General features: G+C 37.1%; 1 protein-coding gene across 2 annotated transcripts in view; it reads right to left on the bottom strand.

Annotated features, from left to right (window-relative positions):
• Positions 1–22,979, bottom strand: part of CEP85L (centrosomal protein 85 like) — a 151,267-nt gene that overhangs the window by 97,756 nt on the left and 30,532 nt on the right. For both annotated transcript variants that reach the window (XM_060114704.1, XM_060114705.1), the window contains exon 3: positions 3,821–4,608. In XM_060114704.1, the coding sequence (XP_059970687.1) occupies positions 3,821–4,608 (788 nt within the window). The remainder of the gene's footprint in view (positions 1–3,820; positions 4,609–22,979) is intronic.

The raw sequence follows: 22,979 nt of genomic DNA, 5'->3' as shown, positions 1-22,979 counted from the left end.
GAAATGCAAAAGGGTCCTGGAATGGGAAACAGTCTTTCCAAAGAGACGATGATAAGACTTTGCTGTTTGTTTTTCTCTTATGTCATAGTCCATGTAGGGTTAGACAGCTTTTGGGGAAGGCTGAAAGAGAGCAGCAAATGCAGAACAGAGGAACGAACCAAAGATTGTGGTGGACAGTGCACATGGAGGCCTATACTCTAATCAACTGAGGGCACTGCATTGATGGCTGCATTCACAAGGGAAAACACTTCAGCGTTCCACACCACTACACTCTAGCTGATTTAACAGGAAACCATGGGAATCAAAGAACACCATGCACAGAAGACTGTGATGCTGGCTCAGTAACTACTTAGAACGGAGTTCTAAGAGGAGTGACACTTCCATGCTACAATAACAAACTTTTGAGGGGGTAAAGGGACAAAGGAGGTTCTGAGGATCAATTGAGATAAAACACTCTGACAGCTACAAAGTTCTAGATACATTTATGGTGATGTTAGATTGTGAATCTCAGCCAAATTCCTTTTCTTTGTTGTAAATAGTTTTGTTTTGTTTTTCTTCACGGTGACAAACAGCTGTCCTTGAAAATCATACACATTCTCACAATTTATGAGATGGGATAATTATTATTAAGCCTCTACCCTTTATGCAAAAATTAGACTAAAAGGAAATCAATGTTTTTAAAGAGACTTAAGAAAAGACAAAGATGAGAGCTTTTAAAATACAGTATTTAGGGCTTCCCTGGTGGCGCAGTGGTTGAGAGTCCGCCTGCCGATGCAGGGGAGGCGGGTTCGTGCCCCGGTCTGGGAGGATCCCACATGCCGCGGAGCGGCTGGGCCCGTGAGCCATGGCCGCTGAGCCTGCGCGTCCGGAGCCTGTGCTCCGCAACGGGAGAGGCCACAGCAGTGAGAGGCCCGGGTACCACAAAAAAAAAAAAAAAAAAAAAAAAATACAGTATTTAGAGGCTCCAAGGAGAAGGTATTTAAGAATTTTTTTTTCTGTAGTACTCCAAGAGAATTAGAAGAGAAGCGGTCGTTTAAACACTGCAATTAAAGTGTCTAGGTTTTCCTTACCTGGTTTCATCTTTCTACAATGAAACTTAAAAGCACCGTAAAGAGACCATCCCAAAGAAGGTTAATCAACAAGTAGGGCTTTCCAAGCACAAGCAAATTTTGTCCCTTATAGCCTTCTTCCTGTACCACTCACCAAGATTTAAAAATAAGTTTTCTCCACAAAGCACCTCCAAGCTCCCTACCCTCTCTGCACTGCTTCAAGGTTGGGGAAAACTTCGATTACAGAAGCGGGTCCTCCCACCAGAATGGAAGAAGGAATGAATTAGTACTTATTCCTTCAAATTCCCTCAACTCTCACAGTTACCTCCCTGTCGCGCACCTACCGTTCTGCAGGTTGGAGCAGAACATTCAGCCCCTCCCCCCACCACCCCAGGCCGCTCCACTTCTGTGTAAAGACACCAGCTGCAGAAACAACTACTTGAACCCTGCTCTCCTATAATCACAAGCACCTGAGAACTAAAATATGGTAGTATTTGATAAATTAAGTCTCCTATCTTTCAACTGCTTGAATAGATAAATCACAAATAAATCTGGTTAAATTGCTCTTTTCTGATTTGTAATTCACACATCATAATGATACTTCTGTTTAGTTATGCAATTTAAATATATATAATCAAGATGATAAGAACTATGTCCAAAACAAGAGTAAAGAAAGCACATGCGATGTGTTAAGGGTTCTCCTGTGAATGTAGCACATTAGGTTATGCGTATGTTTTGGAGCTGCACTCAGACTTGTGAGGTTCCTAGATAAGTGATTTCCTTATCCTTTCATAGAATATATTCCTTTAATCTTTGTTATTTTTTTATTAGTAATTGTAACGATTAGTAATTTTAAGTTTTTGCTCTAGGGAAATTTTACAATTTTCAATGGAATTACTTTGTTTCAGAAAATTCTGGCAATAGAAAAAAAATTGGATGATAGAATTTATGAAAAATTCTACAGATAATTGGTTTCCCAGTTAAAATGAGCTGTAGAAAATTACCATGGAATAGAAAACATTTCCAGATCAAGAAATTTAAAAATTTACATGTTACATTAGGGGGTACACACCATTTTTCTTTTATGTAAATTATCATGTAAAGTGTTTTCCTTAAAATGATTAATAAATCCTGACATCCAATTTAATTTAAAAAAATAAGCACATCTGTTTTATAAACCTAAACACATACCAACCACTACCAAAGCTTTATAAATGACTTTAGTTACACCTTCTCATTTTATAGATGTAGAAACCGAGAAGAAACATATATATGGCATACAGGTACATGAAAAGGTGCTCACCATCACTAATCATCAGGGAAATTCAAATCAAAATCACAATGAGATATCACCTCACACCCATCAGAATGGCTATTATCAAAAAGACAAGAAATACCAAGTGTTGACAAGAATGTAGAGAAAAAAGAAACTTGTACACGTTGGTGGGAATGTAAACTGGTGCAGCCACTATGGAAAACAGTATGGAGGTTCCTCAAAAATTAAAAAGAGAACCACCATATGATCCAGCAATTCCACTTCTGGGTATTCATCTGAAGAAAATGAAAACACAAACTCGAAAAGATATATATGCACCCCTATGTTCATTTCAGCTTTACTGACAATAGCCAAGACATGGAAGCAACCTAATTATCCATCAGTAGATGAATGAATAAAGAAAATGTGCCATACATATGTGTGTGTGTGTATGGAATATTACAATAAACAACGGAATGTTATTCATCCATAAAAAGGAAATCTTGCCATTTGTGACAACATGGATGGACCCTGAAAGCATTATGCTAAGTGAAATAAGTCAGACAGAGAAAGACAATTATGTTTTTAAAACAAGCAAACAAAAAATCACAATCATATATACAGAGAACAGATTGGTGGCTGCCAGAGGCTCGGGCTGGAGGGTGGGTAAATGGATGAAGGAGATCAAAAGGTACAAACTTTGTTATAAAATAAAAAAGTCACAGGGATACAATGTACAGCATAGTGATTATAGCGAATAATGCTGTACTGTATATCTGAAAGTTGATAAGAGTAGATCTTAAAAGTTCTTATTACAAGGAAAAAAATTTTGTAACTATGTATGGTGATGGATGTTAACTAGAGTTACTGTGGTGATCATTTTACAATATATACATATATTGAATCATTATGTTATACACCTGAAGCTAATATATGTCAATTATATCTCAATTTAGGAAAAAAAAAAAAAGGAAAGAAAGAAAAACTCAGGCCCAGAGATACTAAGTATTAAGTGACAGGAAGAGAATCATCCAGACTCTGAATCTGATAAAACAAAATCCAAGCCTTCATACACCCAAGTTAATGTTCTTTCTATTATACCATGCCAGCTCCTTTGTTTCTGTTTCAAGTATTGAAACAGAATTGAGTATTTTTTGCTTTGTTAATGTCTATGCCCATTTAACAAATGAGAAGGAAAATAAAGGAAATAAATAAATTAAATAAATAAAATAAAAATAATTTAAATAAATAAAATAAAGGAAAATAAACTTGAAACCTTTACCAAGGCAGGTAAAGGTTTCAAGTTTTCCGTGTTAATCAGTCTCAAATATTTTTTAAGTTTTGTTTACCAATGCAATACTTTCAGAGTTTATAACATTTGTGCTTATTATCCTGCAGGGGAAAGGAAAAGCAAACCAATCTGTGCCTATGGACACACTGTCATATGCTTACTTCAAGTGCGCTTGTACTCATAACATCCACTGGAGGGAAGCACACACTAGATTTTGAGCCTTACCTGCAGTGGTGTTTCACTTTCTTGTCGAAACCCTTCAATTTGCTGCTGCTGCCAAGGAGCTATACTGTGAGAGTCCTCTGTAGTTCTACCTTCCAAAGGGTTTGTCCGCAACTGCTCAGTAAGCCACATCTGCGTCCTCACAGAAGGCTGAATGGGAACTCCACCTACGGCTTGTTGACCAAGCATTAAATATTTCGGCGGTTCAAAAGCCTCTGAGCTTGTCATAATGGGCTTGCTTTCAGGTAAGGCACTGTATGTCATGTCTAAGGCCTGTCTCCTAGGAATGGAGGAAGAAGCTCTAAAGTCCTCTCTGCTGCAGCTCTCAAATTTATATTTGTTGTCCAGAGTTGATGGTCGTTTTTTATTTATTTCCTTGTCCTCTAGCTTAAGCATCTCCATACTGTCATGTAAACAGCTAGGTCCAATTGTCCTTAGTTGTGATGTTAAAGCCTTGTCTCTCCCTGTCTTTTCTAAACCTCTCCTTGACTCTTCTGTGTGCACAATGCCACCCTGGCTGCAGTTACCTGGGACAGTGAGTTTGGATAAAGATGACCATTTCCGGAGAGGCCGGAAGTCCTTCATGTCTAGTGAAGGGTCCTGCTCTCCCCTACTGTGGTTTCCCAATGTTTGCATAAGGCTTATACTCCATTTTGAGCCATCTGATGTCAATGATTCCCTATGTTTGGAAACTGAAGCACTGGAGTTAGATGGCATGACATGGGCAGTAGGAAGAGTAACCAATGATCGACTAGGCTTAAAAGATAATGTGCCACTTGAAGTTGAATGATCTGGAAAGAAAAAAGAATGCCAAATTAGTTGTAATTAACAGGAAAAAAAAAAAAAGAGGCAAAATGTAAAACGCCAAAACAAAAATCTGAACATGGTTTCCCAGCACAAGTTTTTCAGAGGCACTTTTATCAAAATGAGGGGCTTACTATTGTTATTATTATTATTATTATTCCTTTAAGTTTATCTGAAACAAACATACTTTCGAATATCATTTTCTAAAAATGGATACATAACAAAATATATGCTCATCTGCCATCTACTTACAGATGAAAAATGACTGGAAAACAGGTTTATAGTCATGCTATTTAATCTAAGTATTGTGCCTTAAAAGAAAAATCCATCTCCCCGTTGAAAGGTCTTATTCATGATCTATCACTGAAGCCTCAGACACAACTTTATTAAAAAATCGTATCTCTTAGTGTCTTTCCTCAACTGTGGAAATATAGGCCCAATATGAACATTTTAGCACCTCTCAAACTACAATTCAAATTAGAATATGGGTAAAGGTGTTCCTGCAATAATGGAAAATAATCAGAAAGTGTTCTAGCAACATATTTGCAGATACAGAGTAGTTTCTACACTCCCAATCTCCCTTAATGGCATCATCAATAAAATATTTCCCAAGCTAGAACATTTGGAGTCTACTTTGATTCCTATCTTTCTCTGCACATTTACTAAATCCCCATGTTGTACATTTTTTAAAAATTAATTAATTAATTAATTAATTTGGGGGGATGCTGTGTTGGGTCTTCGTTTCTGTGCACGGGCTTTCTCTAGTTGCAGCGAGCAGGGGCTACTCTTCATCACGGTGCACGGGCTTCTCACTGTTGCAGCTTCTCTTGTTGCAGAGCACAGGCTCTAGACACGCAGGCTCAGTAGTTGTGCATCAAGGGCTTAGTTGCTCTGTGGCATGTGGGATCCTCCCAGACCAGGGCTCGAACCCGTGTCCCCTGCATTGGCAGGCAGATTCCCAACCACTGCACCACCAGGGAAGCCCACGTTGTACATTTTTACTTCCAAAATGATTACATAGTTACTGCTGTAGGTCAGGCCTTCACATAATACTATCCTACACATAGGAACAGCTGTAGTAGGCTCTACGGAAGCCCAAAGGATAAATAAGGGCCTCTATACTCAATGGACTTACTATCAAGTACCAAATTATCATCAAATATACCAAATTAAAACCAAAGATTATCATTTTTATCACATGATATCTAGAAAGGGGATAGCCATTTGAAATGTAGGGGGAGAGGAGGTGGGTGGTGAAAGGCAACTTTTACAGTTTTTTCTGTATCTTTCCATATTGTTTGACTCATAACAGAATATATTTAAATATTAGTTGTGAGCTTTGATATTGTTTTAAAGAAATAAAGTAATGGAAAAAGAAATGTTGAGAAAGTCGTAAGAAAATTCAGATGAGAAAGACCCAGGCAAACTAATTCAAAATGGAATTCCAATAGGTCTTTGCACCGAATTTATTCACCTGGAGATGAAAGGGGAAAAACATTATAGATGAAAGAATACAAGAAAAAGTAATATAGTAGACATTTACCATATAACAGTTTCCCATCAGCTTCTGCAGAACCTTTTCATACTCAAGAAAATCCCCACATTATAAGCCCAACCTCCCAAAATAAATTTTAGACCTTAAATTCCCAACATGCCCTGCAACTATGATACAGACATTCAGAAGTACCTGCACAAGATTTCAGTTTGGAAGTGAGTCACATGAGAAAACAGGCTCCGTGTGAAGCTACCACGTTTGGCAACAGCAGAGGCATTAGCCCCCAACAATGACAGCAGCAGAGGCGGCCAAACCAAGTTCTGGCCCAGAAGTGGCAGCAGTTGGGCAGCACTGGTGGTTTCCTCCAGTGGGGCCGGAGAGTGCCAGTTCTCAGAGGTGACTGAGGCATATCACCTGGAAGCTTAACCTTAAGCCTGGCTCTCCAGCCCTCCTCAAAAATTCTGAGCTAACCAAAGGCCCTTAAATAAATTCCTCATCTGCTCAATCATCCAGTCAGCTTCTTCTACTGATTCAGAACACTAACTGATCCAAGTATGAAGCCAGGAGAATATGGCCTCAAAAGAAGAAAAACAAATTATCCCATTTATCTGCAGTATGCAGTAAGTATCAAGAAAAGCTGCTCAAGATAATTCTTGAAAGGTAAGTGTAAAGCAGAGCTGTGCAAATCTTCAAATGCCCTGCTACAGAAACAGCCTACCCTTCATTCAGCAAGAAATGTGACATACCAAAAGTTTCCAAACAAAGGAGCAAGTGACATGACCAAAACTGTACTTAAGATGATTATTCCAGTAACTGCTGAGGACAAATTAAAGCAAAATGATTGGCAGCAGGAAGATTAATGGATTATTATGGTAATCAGTAGAAGAAGGGAATAGAGAGGAATATGCTACTGAAGGTCAGTTCTAAATAGAAATAGGACAAATGACCCCAATATTCTATGGAATATTTGTATTAATACATTACAGGACTATATCTACATCTATATATGTGTTTGTGTTACTATTCCTAAAGGAATATTTGTATTAGAATCATCATAGCCTCTCAAAAATATCTTCAATTCTTTAAAAAACAAAAAATGAGTCATATCAAATTTAAAATTTTCAGACTTTTACATTTTTAAAAAGCTGTAAGTAAAGATAGTGTAAAGGCTAAGTGTAATTTTTTTTTTTTTTTTTTTTTTTTTGCAGTATGCGGGCCTCTCACTGTTGTGGCCTCTCCCGTTGTGGGGCACAGGCTCCGGACGCGCAGGCTCAGCGGCCATGGCTCACGGACCCAGCCGCTCCACAGCATGTGGGATCTTCCCGGACCGGGGCACGAACCCGTGTCCCCTGCATCAGCAGGCGGACCCCCAACCACCGCGCCACCAGGGAAGCCCAGTGTAATATTTTTGAAATCAGCATTTTTTAGATTCAAATCCTGGCTCTACCACTTAGTAGTCACATGCTCAAACAAGTTATTTAACCTTCTTGCATGACAGTTACCTCATCCATAAAGTAAAGAGGACAACAGTGAAGATTAAATGAAATAATACACGTAAAGGACTCACAGGAATTCCAGGCACAAAGCAAAATGTTCGTTATTATTACACCATTGAAATAGCTACAGGGGACCTTCAATATGGCAGAGAAGTAAGACATGGAGATCACCTTTCTCCCCGCAAATACATCAAAAATATATCTGCAAGTGGAACAACTCCTATAGAACACCTACTGAATGCTGGCAGAAGACCTCAGACTTCCCAAAAGGCAAGAAACTCCCCACATACCTGGGTAGGGCAAAAGAAAAAAGAAAAAATGGAAACAAAAGAATAGGGACAGGACCTGCACCTCTGGGAGGGAGCTGTGAAGGAGGAAAAGTTTCCACACACTAGGAAGCCCCTTCACTGGTGGAGATGGGCGGATGGTGTGGGGGGGGGGAGGGAAGCTTCAAAGCCACAGAGGAGAGCACAGCAACAAGGGTACAAAGGGCAAAGCGGAGAGATTCCCACACAGAGGATCAGTGCTGACCAGCACTCACCAGCCTGAGAGGCTTGTCTGCTCACCTGCCGGGGCAGGCGGGGGCTGGCAGCTCAGGCTCGGGCTTCGGAGGTCAGATCCCAGGGAGAGGACTGGGGTTGGCTGAGTGAACACAGCCTGAAGGGGCTAGTGCACCACAGCTAGCTGGGAGGGAATCTGGGAAAAGGTGTGGAGCTGCCTATGAGGCAAGAGACCGCTACCTAAAATCATAAGTTCACCGACACCCCAAAACACACCACTGGACGTGGTCCTACCCACCAGAAAGAGACAAGATCCAGCGTCATCCACCAGAACAGAAGCACCAGTCCACTCCACCAGGAAGCCTACACAACCCACTGAACCAAACTCACCCACTGGAGGCAGACACCAAAAACAATGGGAACTACAAAACTGCAGCCTGCGAAAAGGAGACCCAAACACAGTAAGTTAAGCAAAAGGAGAAGACAGAGAAACACAGCACATGAAGGAGCAAAGCAAAAATCCACCAGACCAAACAAATGAAGAAGACATAGGCAGTCTACCTGAAAAAGAATTCAGAGTAATGAGAGTAAAGATGATCCAAAATATTGGAAATAGAATGGAGAAAATACAAGAAATGTTTAACAAGGACCTAGAAGAACTAAAGAGCAAACAAACAATGAGGAACAACACGATAAGTGAAATTAAAAATTCTCTAGATGGGATCAATAGCAGAATAACTGAGGCAGAAAAACGGATAAGTGAGGTGGAAGATAAAATACTGGAAATAACTACCGCAGAGCAGAATAAAGAAAAAAGAATGAAAAGAATTGAGGACAGTCACAGAGACCTCTGGGACAACATTAAACACACCAACATTCTAATTATAGGGGTCCCAGAAGAAGAGGAAAAAAAGAAAGGGACTGAGATAATATTTGAAGAGATTATAGTTGAAAACTTCCCTAACATGGGTAAGGAAATATCCATCAAGTCCAGGAAGCACAGAGAGTCCCATACAGGATTAATCCAAGAAGAAACACACAAAGACACATATTATCAAACTATCAAAAATTAAATACACAGAAAAAATATTAAAAGCAGCAAGGGAAAAGCAACAAATGACATACAAAGGAATCTCCATAAGGTTAACAGCTGATATTGCAGGAGAAACTCTGCAAGCTAGAAGGGAGTGGCAGGACATATTTAAAGTGATGAAAGGGAAAAACCTACAACCAAGATTACTCTACTCAGCAAGGATGTCATTCAGATTCGATGGAGATATTAAAAGCTTTACAGACAAGCAAAAGCTAAGACAATTCAGCACCACCAAACCAGCTTTACAACAAATGCTAAAGGAACTTTTCTAGGCAGGAAACACAAGAGAAGGAAAGACCTATGATAACAAACCCAAAACAATTAAGAAAATGGTAATAGGAACATACATATCAATAACTACCTTAAATGTAAAAGGATTAAATGCTCCAACCAATAGACACAGACTGGCTGAATGGATACAAAAACAAGACCGGTATATATGCTGCCTACAAGAGACCCACTTCAGACCTAGGGACACATACAGACTGAAAGTGAGGGGATGGAAAAAGATATTCCATGCAAATAGAAATCAAAAGAAAGCTGGAGTGGCAATTCTCATATTAAACAAAATAGACTTCAAAATAAAGACTATTACAAGAGACAAAGAAGGACACTACATAATGATCAAGGGATCAATCCGAGAAGAAGATATAACAATTGTAAATATTTATGCACCCAACATGGGAGTACCTCAATACATAAGGCAAATGCTAACAGCTATAAAAGGGGAAATCAACAGTAACACAATCATAGTAGGGGATTTTAACCCTCACTTTCACCAATGGACAGATCATCCAAAATGAAAATAAAAAAAGGAAACACAAGCTGTAAATGACACATTAGACAAAATGGACTTAATTGATATTTATAGGACATTCCATCCAAAAACAACAGAATACACTTTCTTCTTAAGTGATCATGGTACATTCTCCAGGACAGATCGTATCTTCGGTCACAAATCAAGCCTTGGTAAATTTAAGAAAATTGAAATCGTATCAAGTATCTTTTCCGACCACAATGCTATGAGACCAGATATCAATTACAGGAAAAACTCTGTAAAAAATACAAACACATGGAGGCTAAAAAATACACTACTAAATAACCAAGAGATCACTGAAGAAATCAAAGAGGAAATCAAAAAATACCTAGAAACAAATGACAATGAAATCACAAAGACCCAAAACCTATTGTATGCAGCAAAAGCAGTTCTAAGAGGGAAGTTTATAGCAATACAATCCTACCTCAAGAAACAAGAAAAATCTCAAATAAACAACCTAACCTTGCACCTAAAGCAATTAGAGAAAGAAAAACAAAAAAAAAAACCCCAAAGTTAGTAGAAGGAAAGAAATCATAAAGACCAGATCAGAAATAAACGTAAACCATTAGCCAGACTCATCAAGAAAAAAAGGGAGAAGACTCAAATCAACAGAATTAGAAATGAAAAAGGAGAAGTAACAACTGACACTAGAGAAATACACAGGATCATGAAAGATTATTACAAGCAACCATATGCCAATAAAATGGACAACTTGGAAGAAATGGACAAATTCTTAGAAAAGCACAACCTTCCAAGACTGAACCAGGAAGAAATAGAGAATATAAACCGACTAATCATAAGCACTGAAATTGAAATTGTGATTAAAAATCTTCCAACAAACAAAAGCCCAGGAGCAGATGGATTGACAGATGAATTCTATAAAACTTTTAGAGAAGAGCTAACACCTATCCTTCTCAAACTCTTCCAAAATATAGCAGAGGGAGGAACACTCCCAAACTCATTCTACGAGGCCACCATCATCCTGATACCAAAACCAGATAAAGATGTCACAAAAAAAGAAAACTACAGGCCAATATCACTGATGACATAGATGCAAAAATCCTCAACAAAATACTAGCAAACAGAATCCAACAGCACATTAAAAGGATCACACACCATGATCAAGTGGGGTTTATCCCAAGAATGCAAGGATTCTTCAATATACACAAATCAATCAATGTGATACACCATATTAACAAACTGAAGAAGAAAAACCATATGATCATCTCAATAGATGCAGAAAAAGCTTTGGACAAAATTCAATACCCACTTATGATAAAAACCCTCCAGAAAGTAGGCACAGAGGGATCTTACCTCAACATGATAAAGGCCATATATGACAAACCCACAGCCAGCATCTTTCTCAATGGTAAGAAACTGAAACCATTTCCACTAAGACCGGGAACAAGACAAGGTTGTCTACTCTCACCACTATTATTCAACATAGTTTTCGAAGTTTTAGCCACAGCAATCAGAGAAGAAAAAGAAATAAAAAGAATCCAAATCGGAAAAGAAGTAAAACTGTCACTCTTTGCAGATGGCATGATACTATACATAGAGAATCCCAAAGATGCTATCAGAAAACTACTAGAGCTAATCAATGAATTTGGTAAAGCAGCAAGATACAAAATTAATGCACAGAAATCTCTTGTATTTCTATACACTAATGTTGAAAAACCTGAAAGAGAAATTAAGGAAACACTCCCATTTACCATTGCAACAAAAAGAATAAAATACCTAGGAATAAACCAACCTAAGGAGACAAAAGACCTGTATGCAGAAAACTATAAGAAACTGATGAAAGAAATTAAAGATGATACAAACAGATGGAGAGATATACCATGTTCTTGGATTAGAAGAATCAATATTGTGAAAATGACTATACTATCCAAAGCAATCTACAGATTCAGTGGAATCCCTATCAAACTACCAATGGCATTTTCCACAGAACTAGAACAAAAAATTTCACAATCTGCATGGAAACACAAAAGACCCTGAATAGCCAAAGCAGTCTTGAGAAAGAAAAATGGAGCTGGAGGAATCAGGCTCCCTGACTTCAGACTATACTACAAAGCTACAGTCATCAAGACAGAATGGTACTGGCACAAAAAGAGAAGTACAGATCAATGGAACAGGACAGAAAGCCCAGAGATAAACCCATGCACCTATGGTCACCTTATCTTTGATAAAGGAGGCAAGAATATACAATGAGGAAAAGACAGCCTCTTCAATAAGTGGTGCTGGGAAAACTGGACAGCTACATGTAAAAGAATGAAATTAGAACACTTCCTAACACCAAACACTAAAATAAACTCCAAATGGATTAAAGACCTAAATGTAAGGCCAGACACTATAAAACTCTTAGAGGAAGACAAAGGAAGAACACTCTATGACATAAATCACAGGAAGATCCTTTTTGACCCACTTCCTAGAGAAATGGAAATAAAAACAAAAATAAACAAATGGGACCCAATGAAACTTAAAAGCTTTGGCACAGCAAAGGAAAACATAAATAAGACAAAAAGACAACCCTCAGAATGGGAGAAAACATTTGCAAATGAAGCTACTGACAAAGGATTAACCTCCAAAATATACAAGCAGCTCATGCAGCTCAATATCAAAAAAACAAACAACCCAATCCAAATATGGGCAGAAGGCCTAAATCGACATTTCTCCAAAGAAGATATACAGATTGCCAACAAACACAGGAAAGGATGCTCAACATCAGTAATCACTAGAGAAATGCAAATCAAAACTACAATGAGGTATCACCTCACACCAGTCAGAATGGCCATCATCAAAAATATCTAGAAACAATAAATGCTGGAGAGGGTGTGGAGAAAAGTAAACACTCTTGCACTGTTGGTGGGAATGTAAATTGATACAGCCACTATGGGGAACAGTATGGAGGTTCCTTACAAAACTACAAATAGAACTACCATACGACCCAGCAATCCCACTACTGGGCATATACCCTGAGAAAACCATAATTCAAAAGATGCATGTACTACAATGTTCACTGCAGCTCTATTTATAATAGCCAGGACATGGAAGTAACCTAAGTGTCCATCAACAGATGAATGGATAAAGAAGATGTGGCACATATATAAAATGGAATATTACTCAGCCATAAAAAGAAACTAAACTGAGTTATTTGTAGTGAGATGGATGGACATCGAGACTGTCATACAGAGTGAAGTAAGCCAGAAAGTGAAAAACAAATACTGTATGCTAACACGTATATATGGAATCTAAAAAAAAAAAAAAGGTTCTGAAGAACCTAGGGGCAGGACAGGAATAGAGATGCCGATGTACAGAATGGACTTAAGGACACGGGGAGGGGGAAGGGTAAGCTGGGACGAAGTGACAGAGTGGCATGGACATATATACACTAACAAATGTAAAATAGAGAGCTAGTGGGAAGCAGCTGCATAGCACAGGGAGATCAGCTCGGTGCTTTGTGACCACCTAGAGGGGTGGGATAGAGAGGGTGGGAGGAAGATGCAAGGGGGAGGAGATATGGGGATATATGTATACATACAGCTGATTCACTTTTTTATAAAGCAGAAACTAACATACCATTGTAAAGCAATTATACTCCAATAAAGATGTTAAAAAAAAAGAAATAGCTAAAGTAAGTGATATTTTCAATATAACAGGCAAAAGGCTAAATATGCATACTGTACAAAGAACTCCAAAAAAAACCCCAAAAACAAAAACCTAACAACCTAATTTTAAAGTAGGCAAAAGAAATCCATAAGCTAACCACAAAAGAAAACAAAAAAAAAGCAAATAAAGAATACATGTTTAATGGAGGCAGCCTAGGTGTCCGTCGACAGATGAATGGATAAAGAAGATGTGGTACATATGTGCAATGGAATACTACTCAGTCATAAGAAATAATGAAATCATGCCACTTGCAGCAACATGGATGGACCTATAGATTATCATATTAAGCGAACTAAGTCAGAAAGAGAAAGACGAATATCATATGATATCACTTGTATGTGGAATCTAAAATATGATACAAATGAACTTAACTACAAAACAGACTTGCAGACTGTGGTTGCCAAGGGGGGTGGGGAGTAGGGGGTGGGAGAGGGATGGATTGGGAGTTGGGGATTAGCAGATGCAAACTAGTATATATAGAATGGATAAACAAGGTCCTACTGTACAGCACAGGGAACTATATTCAATATCCTGTGATAAACTGTAATGGAAAAGAATATGAAAAAGAATGCATAAATAACTGAATCACTTTGCTGTAGAGCAGAAATTAATACAATATTGTAAATCAACTATACTTCAATAAAATAAATTTTTTTAAAAAGTTTGTTTTTCAAGAAAGATATTTCAACTCACTAAATAGTAGAAGTACATTCCCTATCATATTCATAAAATTATTAAAGGCTGCTAATATCCTATGATGGTAAGAATATAAATTGTTATAGCCTTTGGAAGAAGAGGGGCAATCTGTCTATATACATCAATATTTAAAATATGCAAACATATAAGTAAATATATGTATACATGTGCATATGTGTATGTAAATACATATATATTCATGGGCACAGAAATGATCTAGAGGAATATACCCCAAATTTAATAAACAAAGGTAGAAAGAGGAGAAAAGGAGAAAGATGCTTTCACATTTTACTTTATACAACATCTTATTTTAATTACCATTTGGCCAAACTTCTGCAAAGGTGTTTTATTTTGTGACCTCAGAGAGTTTGAAATATCTCAAAGAACACTGTTACTAAAGTGTGAATTATGTATCAGGTGACTGTCTCACTTTCTATGTCACAGCTGAAACTTCTGAGACCAGAGATCACCAGTCCTGGGTGTTACTTCTATCTGATAACATGCTAACTTCCTGTCTACCTTGGTAGCTCAATACTTCCCAACTGCAGAGAAAATCAACAATTGGTGAGGAAAACCAATTCCACATCAGACTAGTATTTACTCCTACATATCTGAAAGCTACTGATAATATATGCTGTTCATAGAACATTACATTGAGAATAGAATTTACTCCAAAAGTCACTTATACCTGAAGTTCTCAAACTTTAAAATACAACAAACTTACCTGGTATCTGGAGCCCTACTCTGAGAGATTCTCATTCAGTTAGAGTAGAGAGGGTCCAGGAAACATCACTTTTTAATACGTGATTCTGCTCTTCTATTCACCATGTCATTCCACCTGGACTGATTCCAGTTCTGAAGCCTTCAAGTTTAAATATCTTAAGTTCAACCATCACCAGTATCTGAGTTTCACTGTAAAAACTGATTTACTGTGACATTCAGAATTCATTACTGTGAAAACTAAGGATTAAAATTCAGTCTACCCACATACATATGCACATACATGCACATATACACCATGAATTAATGAACAAAGTATTAAATAACTGACAGTTTAAGTATCTGAAAAAAGGACCATTCTATCTAAAAGATGAATCAAAAAATAATTTATTTTGCCTAACAAAACACAATCAATTGGAGGTAGATGCAATGTGATTCCTAATGTGCTTTATTATACTACCTAATTGTAGCCACAAATCCCAAATGCAAGTTATTATGATGGCATCCAGCCCATATCTAAGTTAGAACAAGTGAAATCTAAAACCGGCAGAAGGCCGTCCTTTTAAAAACCAGAGGACATGGGACTTCCTGGGTGGCACAGTAGTTAAGAATCTGCCTGCCAATGCAGGGGACACGGGTTTGAGCCCTAGTCTGGGAAGATCGCACATGCCGTAGAGCAACTAAACCCATGCGCCACAACTACTGCGCCTGCACTCTAGAGCCCGCGAGCCACAACTACTGAAGCCTGAACGCCTGCAGCCCGTGGTCCGCAACAAGAGAAGCCACCACAATGAGAAGCTTGTGCACCGCAACGAACTGTAGCCCCCGCTCGCCACAACTAGAGAAAGCCCACGCACAGCGATGAAGACCCAATGCGGCCTAAATAAATAAATTTATTTTTAAAATTTAAAAATTAAAAAAACAACAACAGAGGACAGGGTTTATATAGAGCACAGAAGAGCTAATGGTTTCAGACAGATTTCAGCTTATAGGGGAAAAATATAAGAGGACATTGCTGTAATCTGATAATGCAAGTGAATTATATTTAAGATAACGAAGTCCTGAATTCTGAACAAAATCCCAACCTTCTGTTTCACTGTCATATTATTCTATCTGGCAATAGATGCGAGATTGATTCTATCTTCTCTTGTATATAGAGACAGTCTCTCTCTGCTCTTTCTTATAGTATAAAGGAATTAAATTTTTAAAAAACCACACCTTCCAGATACATATTATAACAATAAATCATGAGTCTTTACAAAGAAAAAAATAATCAGGAAACTATAACCCTGTATCAAAATATTCTGATTTAGGGCTTCCCTGGTGGCGCAGTGTTTGAGAGTCCACCTGCTGATGCAGGGGACACGGGTTCGTGCCCCGGTCCGGGAAGATCCCACATGCCGTGGAGCGGCTAGGCCCATGAGCCATGGCCGCTGAGCCTGCGCGTCCGGAGCCTGTGCTCCACAACGGGAGAGGCCACAACAGTGAGAGGCCCGCGTACCGCAAAAAAAAAAATAAAAAAAAATTATGATTTAAAATGTAACAGCTTAATATATTTTCAGTCAATATAAAATATAAATATTTTATATTTTAAATAAAAATATTAAGTCTATCCCAAAGGCAATAATTAAGTTTTATAGAACACCGTGACTTTTTCCCCTTCCTGCTAATGTCATGATCATGTATCATATGAGAAAAAAAATTTTTAAACCACATTTAACTCTTTTTTAAACAAATGAACGTTTCTAAGTATTCCCTACATTTTTAGGTAAATATTTTAAACATATTCTAAACTACACTCTGGTAGGAAAAGAGAGCTATATAAAGAAATTCAGTAGTAGTTCAACCAAACGATCTTCTAACATATTATGTACAAGGCACTGTGCTAGGTAGAAAAGACAATGCAAATATATTATTTGCAATAAAATATGAACACAGCCCTTCTCAGGGTTTACAACTTCACCATTACACACACACAGCGGCAGGACAAGGAAACTACAAAACACCAGACAATAAGAAGTGAGCCAGAGAGAAAAGGCAGACTATTCATAACAGAACTCTCAGAATGATAGCCAACTTCTCAACAGCAGAAATGGAATCCAGAGCACAGTGAAATAATATCTCCAAAGGGTTAAGAGTAAATAATTGGCACCCAAGAATTGTTTGGAACGCTAAGCTATCTTTCAAGATGAAGGCAAAATATATTTTCTGCTAAACAGAAACAGAGCTTATCACCAACCGACTCATTAAAAGTACTACTAACATTCCCTAAGTTTCTTTCACTAAAGAAGAAAAATGAGTCATGAGTTGTAAAAAGGAATGAGGTTTTTTAAAAAAAAACAGCAAAGTTGTGATTAAATCTAAAAACACCAATAATTGCATAACACTATCTAACTTCTGGGTTAAAAAAAGAGAGGGGGAGAGATAAAACCAAAATATCAACTATGACAAATAAAACAGGGGTAGAGCAGCATACTACCATTACAGTCAAGTTAGGGATGCATATTATAATTTCTACATTAACAACTAACAGAATAGGTAGAGCTCACAACTACATAGCCACAAGCAAAAGAATACAAAGATCTTCCCGGACCGGGGCACGAACCCGTCTCCCCTACCTTATACCTTCAACAAGTATTAACTCAAAATGAATCATAGGCCTGCATGTAACAGCTAAAACTATAAAACTCTTAGAAGAAAACCATAGGTGTAAATCTTCATGATCTTAAGTCAGGAAGTGATTTCTTAGATACAACACCAAAAGCCCAAGCAACAAAAGAAAATAAACTGGACTTCAATAAAATTTAAAAATTTTTTGCTGTAAATGATACCATCAAGAGAGTAAAAGGACAGCCCAAAGAAAGGGAGAAAATTTTTGCAATTACGCAACTGATAGGGACTTTCATCTAGATTATATAAGAAACACAACTCAATAATAAAAATACAAATAATCCAATTTAAAAATGGATGTGGAATTTGAATAGTCATTTCTCCAAAGAAGATATACAGATGGTCCTATTAAAGCATAGGAAAAGGACATTTTTGTTTGTCATTTTTAGGGAAATGCAAATCAAACACACAATGAGACACCACTTCACACCCATTAGGATGGCTATCATCCGAATGACAGATAGTAAGTAAGTGTCAAGTGTCTGGCAAGGATGTGGAGAAACTGGAACCCTCATACAATGCTGATGGGAATGTAAAATGGCGCCGCTGCTTAGGAAACAGTGTGGCAGTTCCTCAAAAGGTTAAACAGAGTTACCATATGATCCAGCAATTCCACTCCTAGGTATACACCCAAGAGAAATGGAAACATACTCACAGAAGCATTATTCTTAACAGCCAAAAAATCAGAATAATGCAATGTCCATCAAGTGATCAATGGATAAATGAAAAGTGGTACAATGGAATATTATCTTTTATTATGGTAATAAAAAGAAATGAAGTACTGATACATGCTACAACATGATGAGTCTTGAAAACATTATGCTAAGTGAAAGTCAGTCACAAAGGACGATATATTAGATGATTCCATTTATATGAAATGTCCAGAAAAAAGAAATTTATACAGATTAGTGGCTGCTTAGGGATGGGAGGGAAGACGGGGAGTGACAGCTAACAGACTTCTTTTGGGGAGGAGGGGGGTGGGCTAAAAAATGTTCTAAACTTAGACTGTGGTAATAGTTGGACAATTCTGAGAATATATTAAAAAGCATTAAATTATGTACTTTAAATGGGTGAATTGTATAGTATATGAATTATAGCTCATAAGAGATATATGTGTATAACTTCTAATAAACTAGAAGGAAAATGTCATGAAGAAAAAGTGAAACAAAAGAAGGCAAGAAGGAAAAAACTTGAGAAAAGCAGACTACAAAGTATACAATATGATTTAAAATGCATCAAAATTTAACAATCACAGTAAATGAATATCCACTCAAAAGACAAGAATTGTCCACATAATTTTTTTAATCTAGCTAAATGTTTACAGAAGATACACCTAAAATATGAAGTCCTATTTTGGCATTATGGTATCTGCATAGAGACTGAGAATGATTACATAAAAGAATTACACAGAAACAACTATCAAGAACATTAGGAAAACTGTATGTCAGGTATCAAGATCATGAAAAGCATAGTTCCATGAACTGCTTGCTTTTATTCATTATACCTTAAGGATAGAGAGAAGCTTCTGTTTCCCTACTGCCAAACCTATGACCTATTCTTTTAGCAACTGTACTTGATAGCAATAGTACACAATTCTGTGCAAATCTTGGTTCTCATCTTGTTATTGTCTAATCATTATTACCAATCACCTTTTATTCTTGAATATTTTATATTTTTTCTCAATTGTATTTTGTGAAGTCAAATACTATTGAAGCAGAAAACGAGTGAGAAGTTCTAAAATTACTTGTTTAAAATAATTACAGAAGTCTACACTGTTCACAAATTAGTTCTCAAGCTCTTTTTGTACACTGTCTCTTAGCAACCATTCACAACAAACTAAGAAACTTCATTCTCTAAGTTTATATAAAACAAGATGAAAAGCTGGTTTTTAAAAAAGGGGGGCATTTCTGATCTCCAACCAGACTACTGGCAACTTAATTAAAGGACGATCTGAAGTACAGTTTAAAGAGGTCAACAATTCAAAGCAAAACTAATTTTAGGGACTTCCCTGCTGGCATAGTGGTTAAGAATCCACTTGCCAATGCAGGGGACACGGGTTCGATCCCTGGTCTGGGAAGATCCCACGTGCCACAGAGCAACTAAGCCCGTGCGCCACAACTATTGAGCCTGCACTCTAAAGCCCACGAGCCACAGCTACTGAGCCCACATGCCACAGCTGCTGAAGCTCACGCGCCTAGAGCCCCTGATCCACAACAAGAGAAGCCATCTCAATGAGAAGCCCGTGAACCACAACAAAGAGTGGCCCCCGCTCACCGCACCTAGAGAAAGCCTGCAAGTAGCAACAGAGACCAAATGCAGCCAAAAATATAAATAAATAAATAAATAAATTTATTATTTTTTTAAAAAAACTAATTTTAAAAGCTGGTCAGTAAAAAAGCTCCTTTTTGTATTTACATAAAAATTTTAGTTATTTTTTTCTTGAATGGCTTTTAAAATTTCATTCAACTGTACCATTTTCTAGATATCTCCTACTAGTTTCAATTTAGATTAAGTCTCATCAGGCAGTTTACTTGCAAAGAGCTAAAAGTGTTATTTCTCTCCTATAAAATGGTTATAAATCAAATTGTAATGATCTCAAATTATGGGATGTGATTTTCAAAAATTCAAATTTTCTCAGGAAAAAAAACTGTTACTTTATGACAGAACTGACAAGAAATTATCATTTGGTCCTCTAACCACTTGCACGTCTGGGGAAATGTGAAGTCATTAACCTCTTCCCTAAACCCATGGCTGTGCGACTGAAGGGCCTTTCCAGGTCAGAAGTACGTGGGTTCATCACAGTTCTCGAAAATGGACTAAATTCAGCTCAGCTTGATCAGGTTCATATTCTACCAAGCCAAGAAGCAAAATGATAGGAAAAAAATGAGTGAATGAATAGACAAATGGATGGATGAAGAACAATGAAGGTAAAAATGAGGGCCAGAAAGATACAAAATATACCTCCAATAAACAATTTTAATTTCTGCATATTTGCTACAGCTGTAATGTTCTTATATGCCATGTTTAAAATTTTAAATTGAAATATTTTAAGCAGTAAGGTAGATTAACAAGAAAATTAAGTAGAGATGGGGAGCAAAGGAAAAGGGTTATTTGGTTTGCAAAAGAATATAAATCATAATTGTTTTGAATACTGCCTTGAAATTATTTGATTTCACAAGCAAAAAAGTATTCTGTGTATAACCCTTCACCTCTTTCCATATGCAAATGAAGAACTAAGTCCATAAAGGTTAAATTACTTGACCAAGTACAGATCTCAAAAGAGAATCCTGGTCTCCTGTTTCTCAGCCTAGTATTACCAATACTATCCTACACTATACCTCTCAGTTCTTCTTCCTCTCTAGTTTCTCCCTTCAAGAACAGATATCTAACAGTGCGGTTAAGCGCAGGGCTTTAGAGTTAGACTTGAAGAATCTCAGCTCCACCACATAAACCACTGTATAAACCCAGATGTTATTAATGTCCTCTAAGTTTTATTTTTCATCAGTAAAGAGAAAATAATTATATTTGACCTCAGAAGGATTCTATAATGAAAAAAAAATTTTAATCATGTATAGAAGTATAAAACCTCACACTGAAAAAAATCTATGGTACATACTCTTATTAACGTTAAGGTCAACAGACCAACTAATCCACTGTAATATCTGGAGGTCATGTTATGGAAGTACTCATCATCAGAGTCCTGAAAGTTCCAAAGCTATGAAGTTGCAGCAACATAAGATTATTCACCTATGAAATGAACCTTAATAAAGCAAGGAAACAGGTTAGAGAACAGTCTAAATAAATATCATTTACTTTGCCTATAAAATGGGTATAGAATTGTACCCAACATGTTATTTTTGAATTAACTGAAACAATCATGTAAACCTCTTATCATGATGCCTTATACATAGTAAATGCTCAATAAATATTATTCCTATTGTAATTAAAATGTTAAGGGGGAACTCTTGATTTGCTTGAAAATATCACCTAAGGTATGGGGGTGCACACAGAATATCTGAAATAAGATTGCGATGTGTTACAAATTTACAATTGTATAAGTTTGGTGTTGTGTACATGTGGGTTTTACCATTTTGCCTTCTTTTTACTTTAGTATATGTTTGAAATTTTCTGTAAAAAAGAAAAAAAAACTAGAGTAAGAACAAGAGGATATTTTACATTAAGATGAGGTGTTTTAAAGAAACCATTTAGCAAAGTAAACTAATGAAACCTAATCACTGTAATAAAATACACAAGCAAAGAAAACAGAGCCTTGGGAAATTTTTATGATGTCTTCCAAAATTAGTGGTTGCCTATGGTAGGGGGCATAGGGTTGTTGGAGGGGGTGATGGCTAAGGGGAGTGGGATTTCTCTTTGGGGTAATGAAAATGTCCTAAAATTCATTCGGGTGATATATATACAACTCTGTGAATATAATACTAAAAAGCCACTGAGTTGTACGTTTTAAATGGGTGAATTACATGGTATGTAAGTTATATCTCAATAAAGCTGTATAAAAGAAAGAATGTATGATTTTCATTGCCTAATTATCTCCTGAATCATCTAATTTTCTCCTTTCCTACTGTCTCTTTTTATGAACAAGTCATCATTGGCTCCCTCCTGCAATGCCAGTGGTCTCCTGGCATCCTGTTTTGCTCTCCTCTTGATTCATCCTCAGAATGTTCTCTCACCTCCCAGTTTTGAACATGCTGTCTTCTCAGCCTAGACTACTCTCCTGCCTTGTTTCACCCTGTCAGTTCTTACTCACCTTTTTGGTCCTCAGCTTAAACATCACTTCTGCCAGGGGTCCTTCCCCAAATCCAGTGGATTTAGGAATGTCCTCCTACCCTGTGTACTTTGCCTATCATATTGCTCATATTTTATGATAATTATTTCCTGTCTTGTCTTCTCCACTAGACTTTATGTATACAATGAACAGAGAAAATGTCTTTTTAACTCTAACCACTAGCACAGAACCTGACACACAGTAGACAATAAATATTGGTTACATGAATAAATGACTGAACAAGTCCTTACATTACAAGGCCTTCATTTCTTCATAAAATAAGGACAATGCACCAAATGTTAACTTTTCTTATTTTTCTTTCTTTCTGACATATACTCACAGGATGACCTCAAAATTTATACTATTCAACAGTCCTACTATTTCTTAGTAAAAACAAATAACTAATGAAGATATGATTA

The sequence above is a fragment of the Mesoplodon densirostris genome, chromosome 12 (assembly GCF_025265405.1).
Source record: "Mesoplodon densirostris isolate mMesDen1 chromosome 12, mMesDen1 primary haplotype, whole genome shotgun sequence".
Lineage (NCBI taxonomy): Eukaryota > Metazoa > Chordata > Mammalia > Artiodactyla > Ziphiidae > Mesoplodon > Mesoplodon densirostris.
The sequence above is the reverse complement of the archived record's forward strand: the minus strand, read 5'-3'. Positions and strand labels throughout refer to the sequence as shown.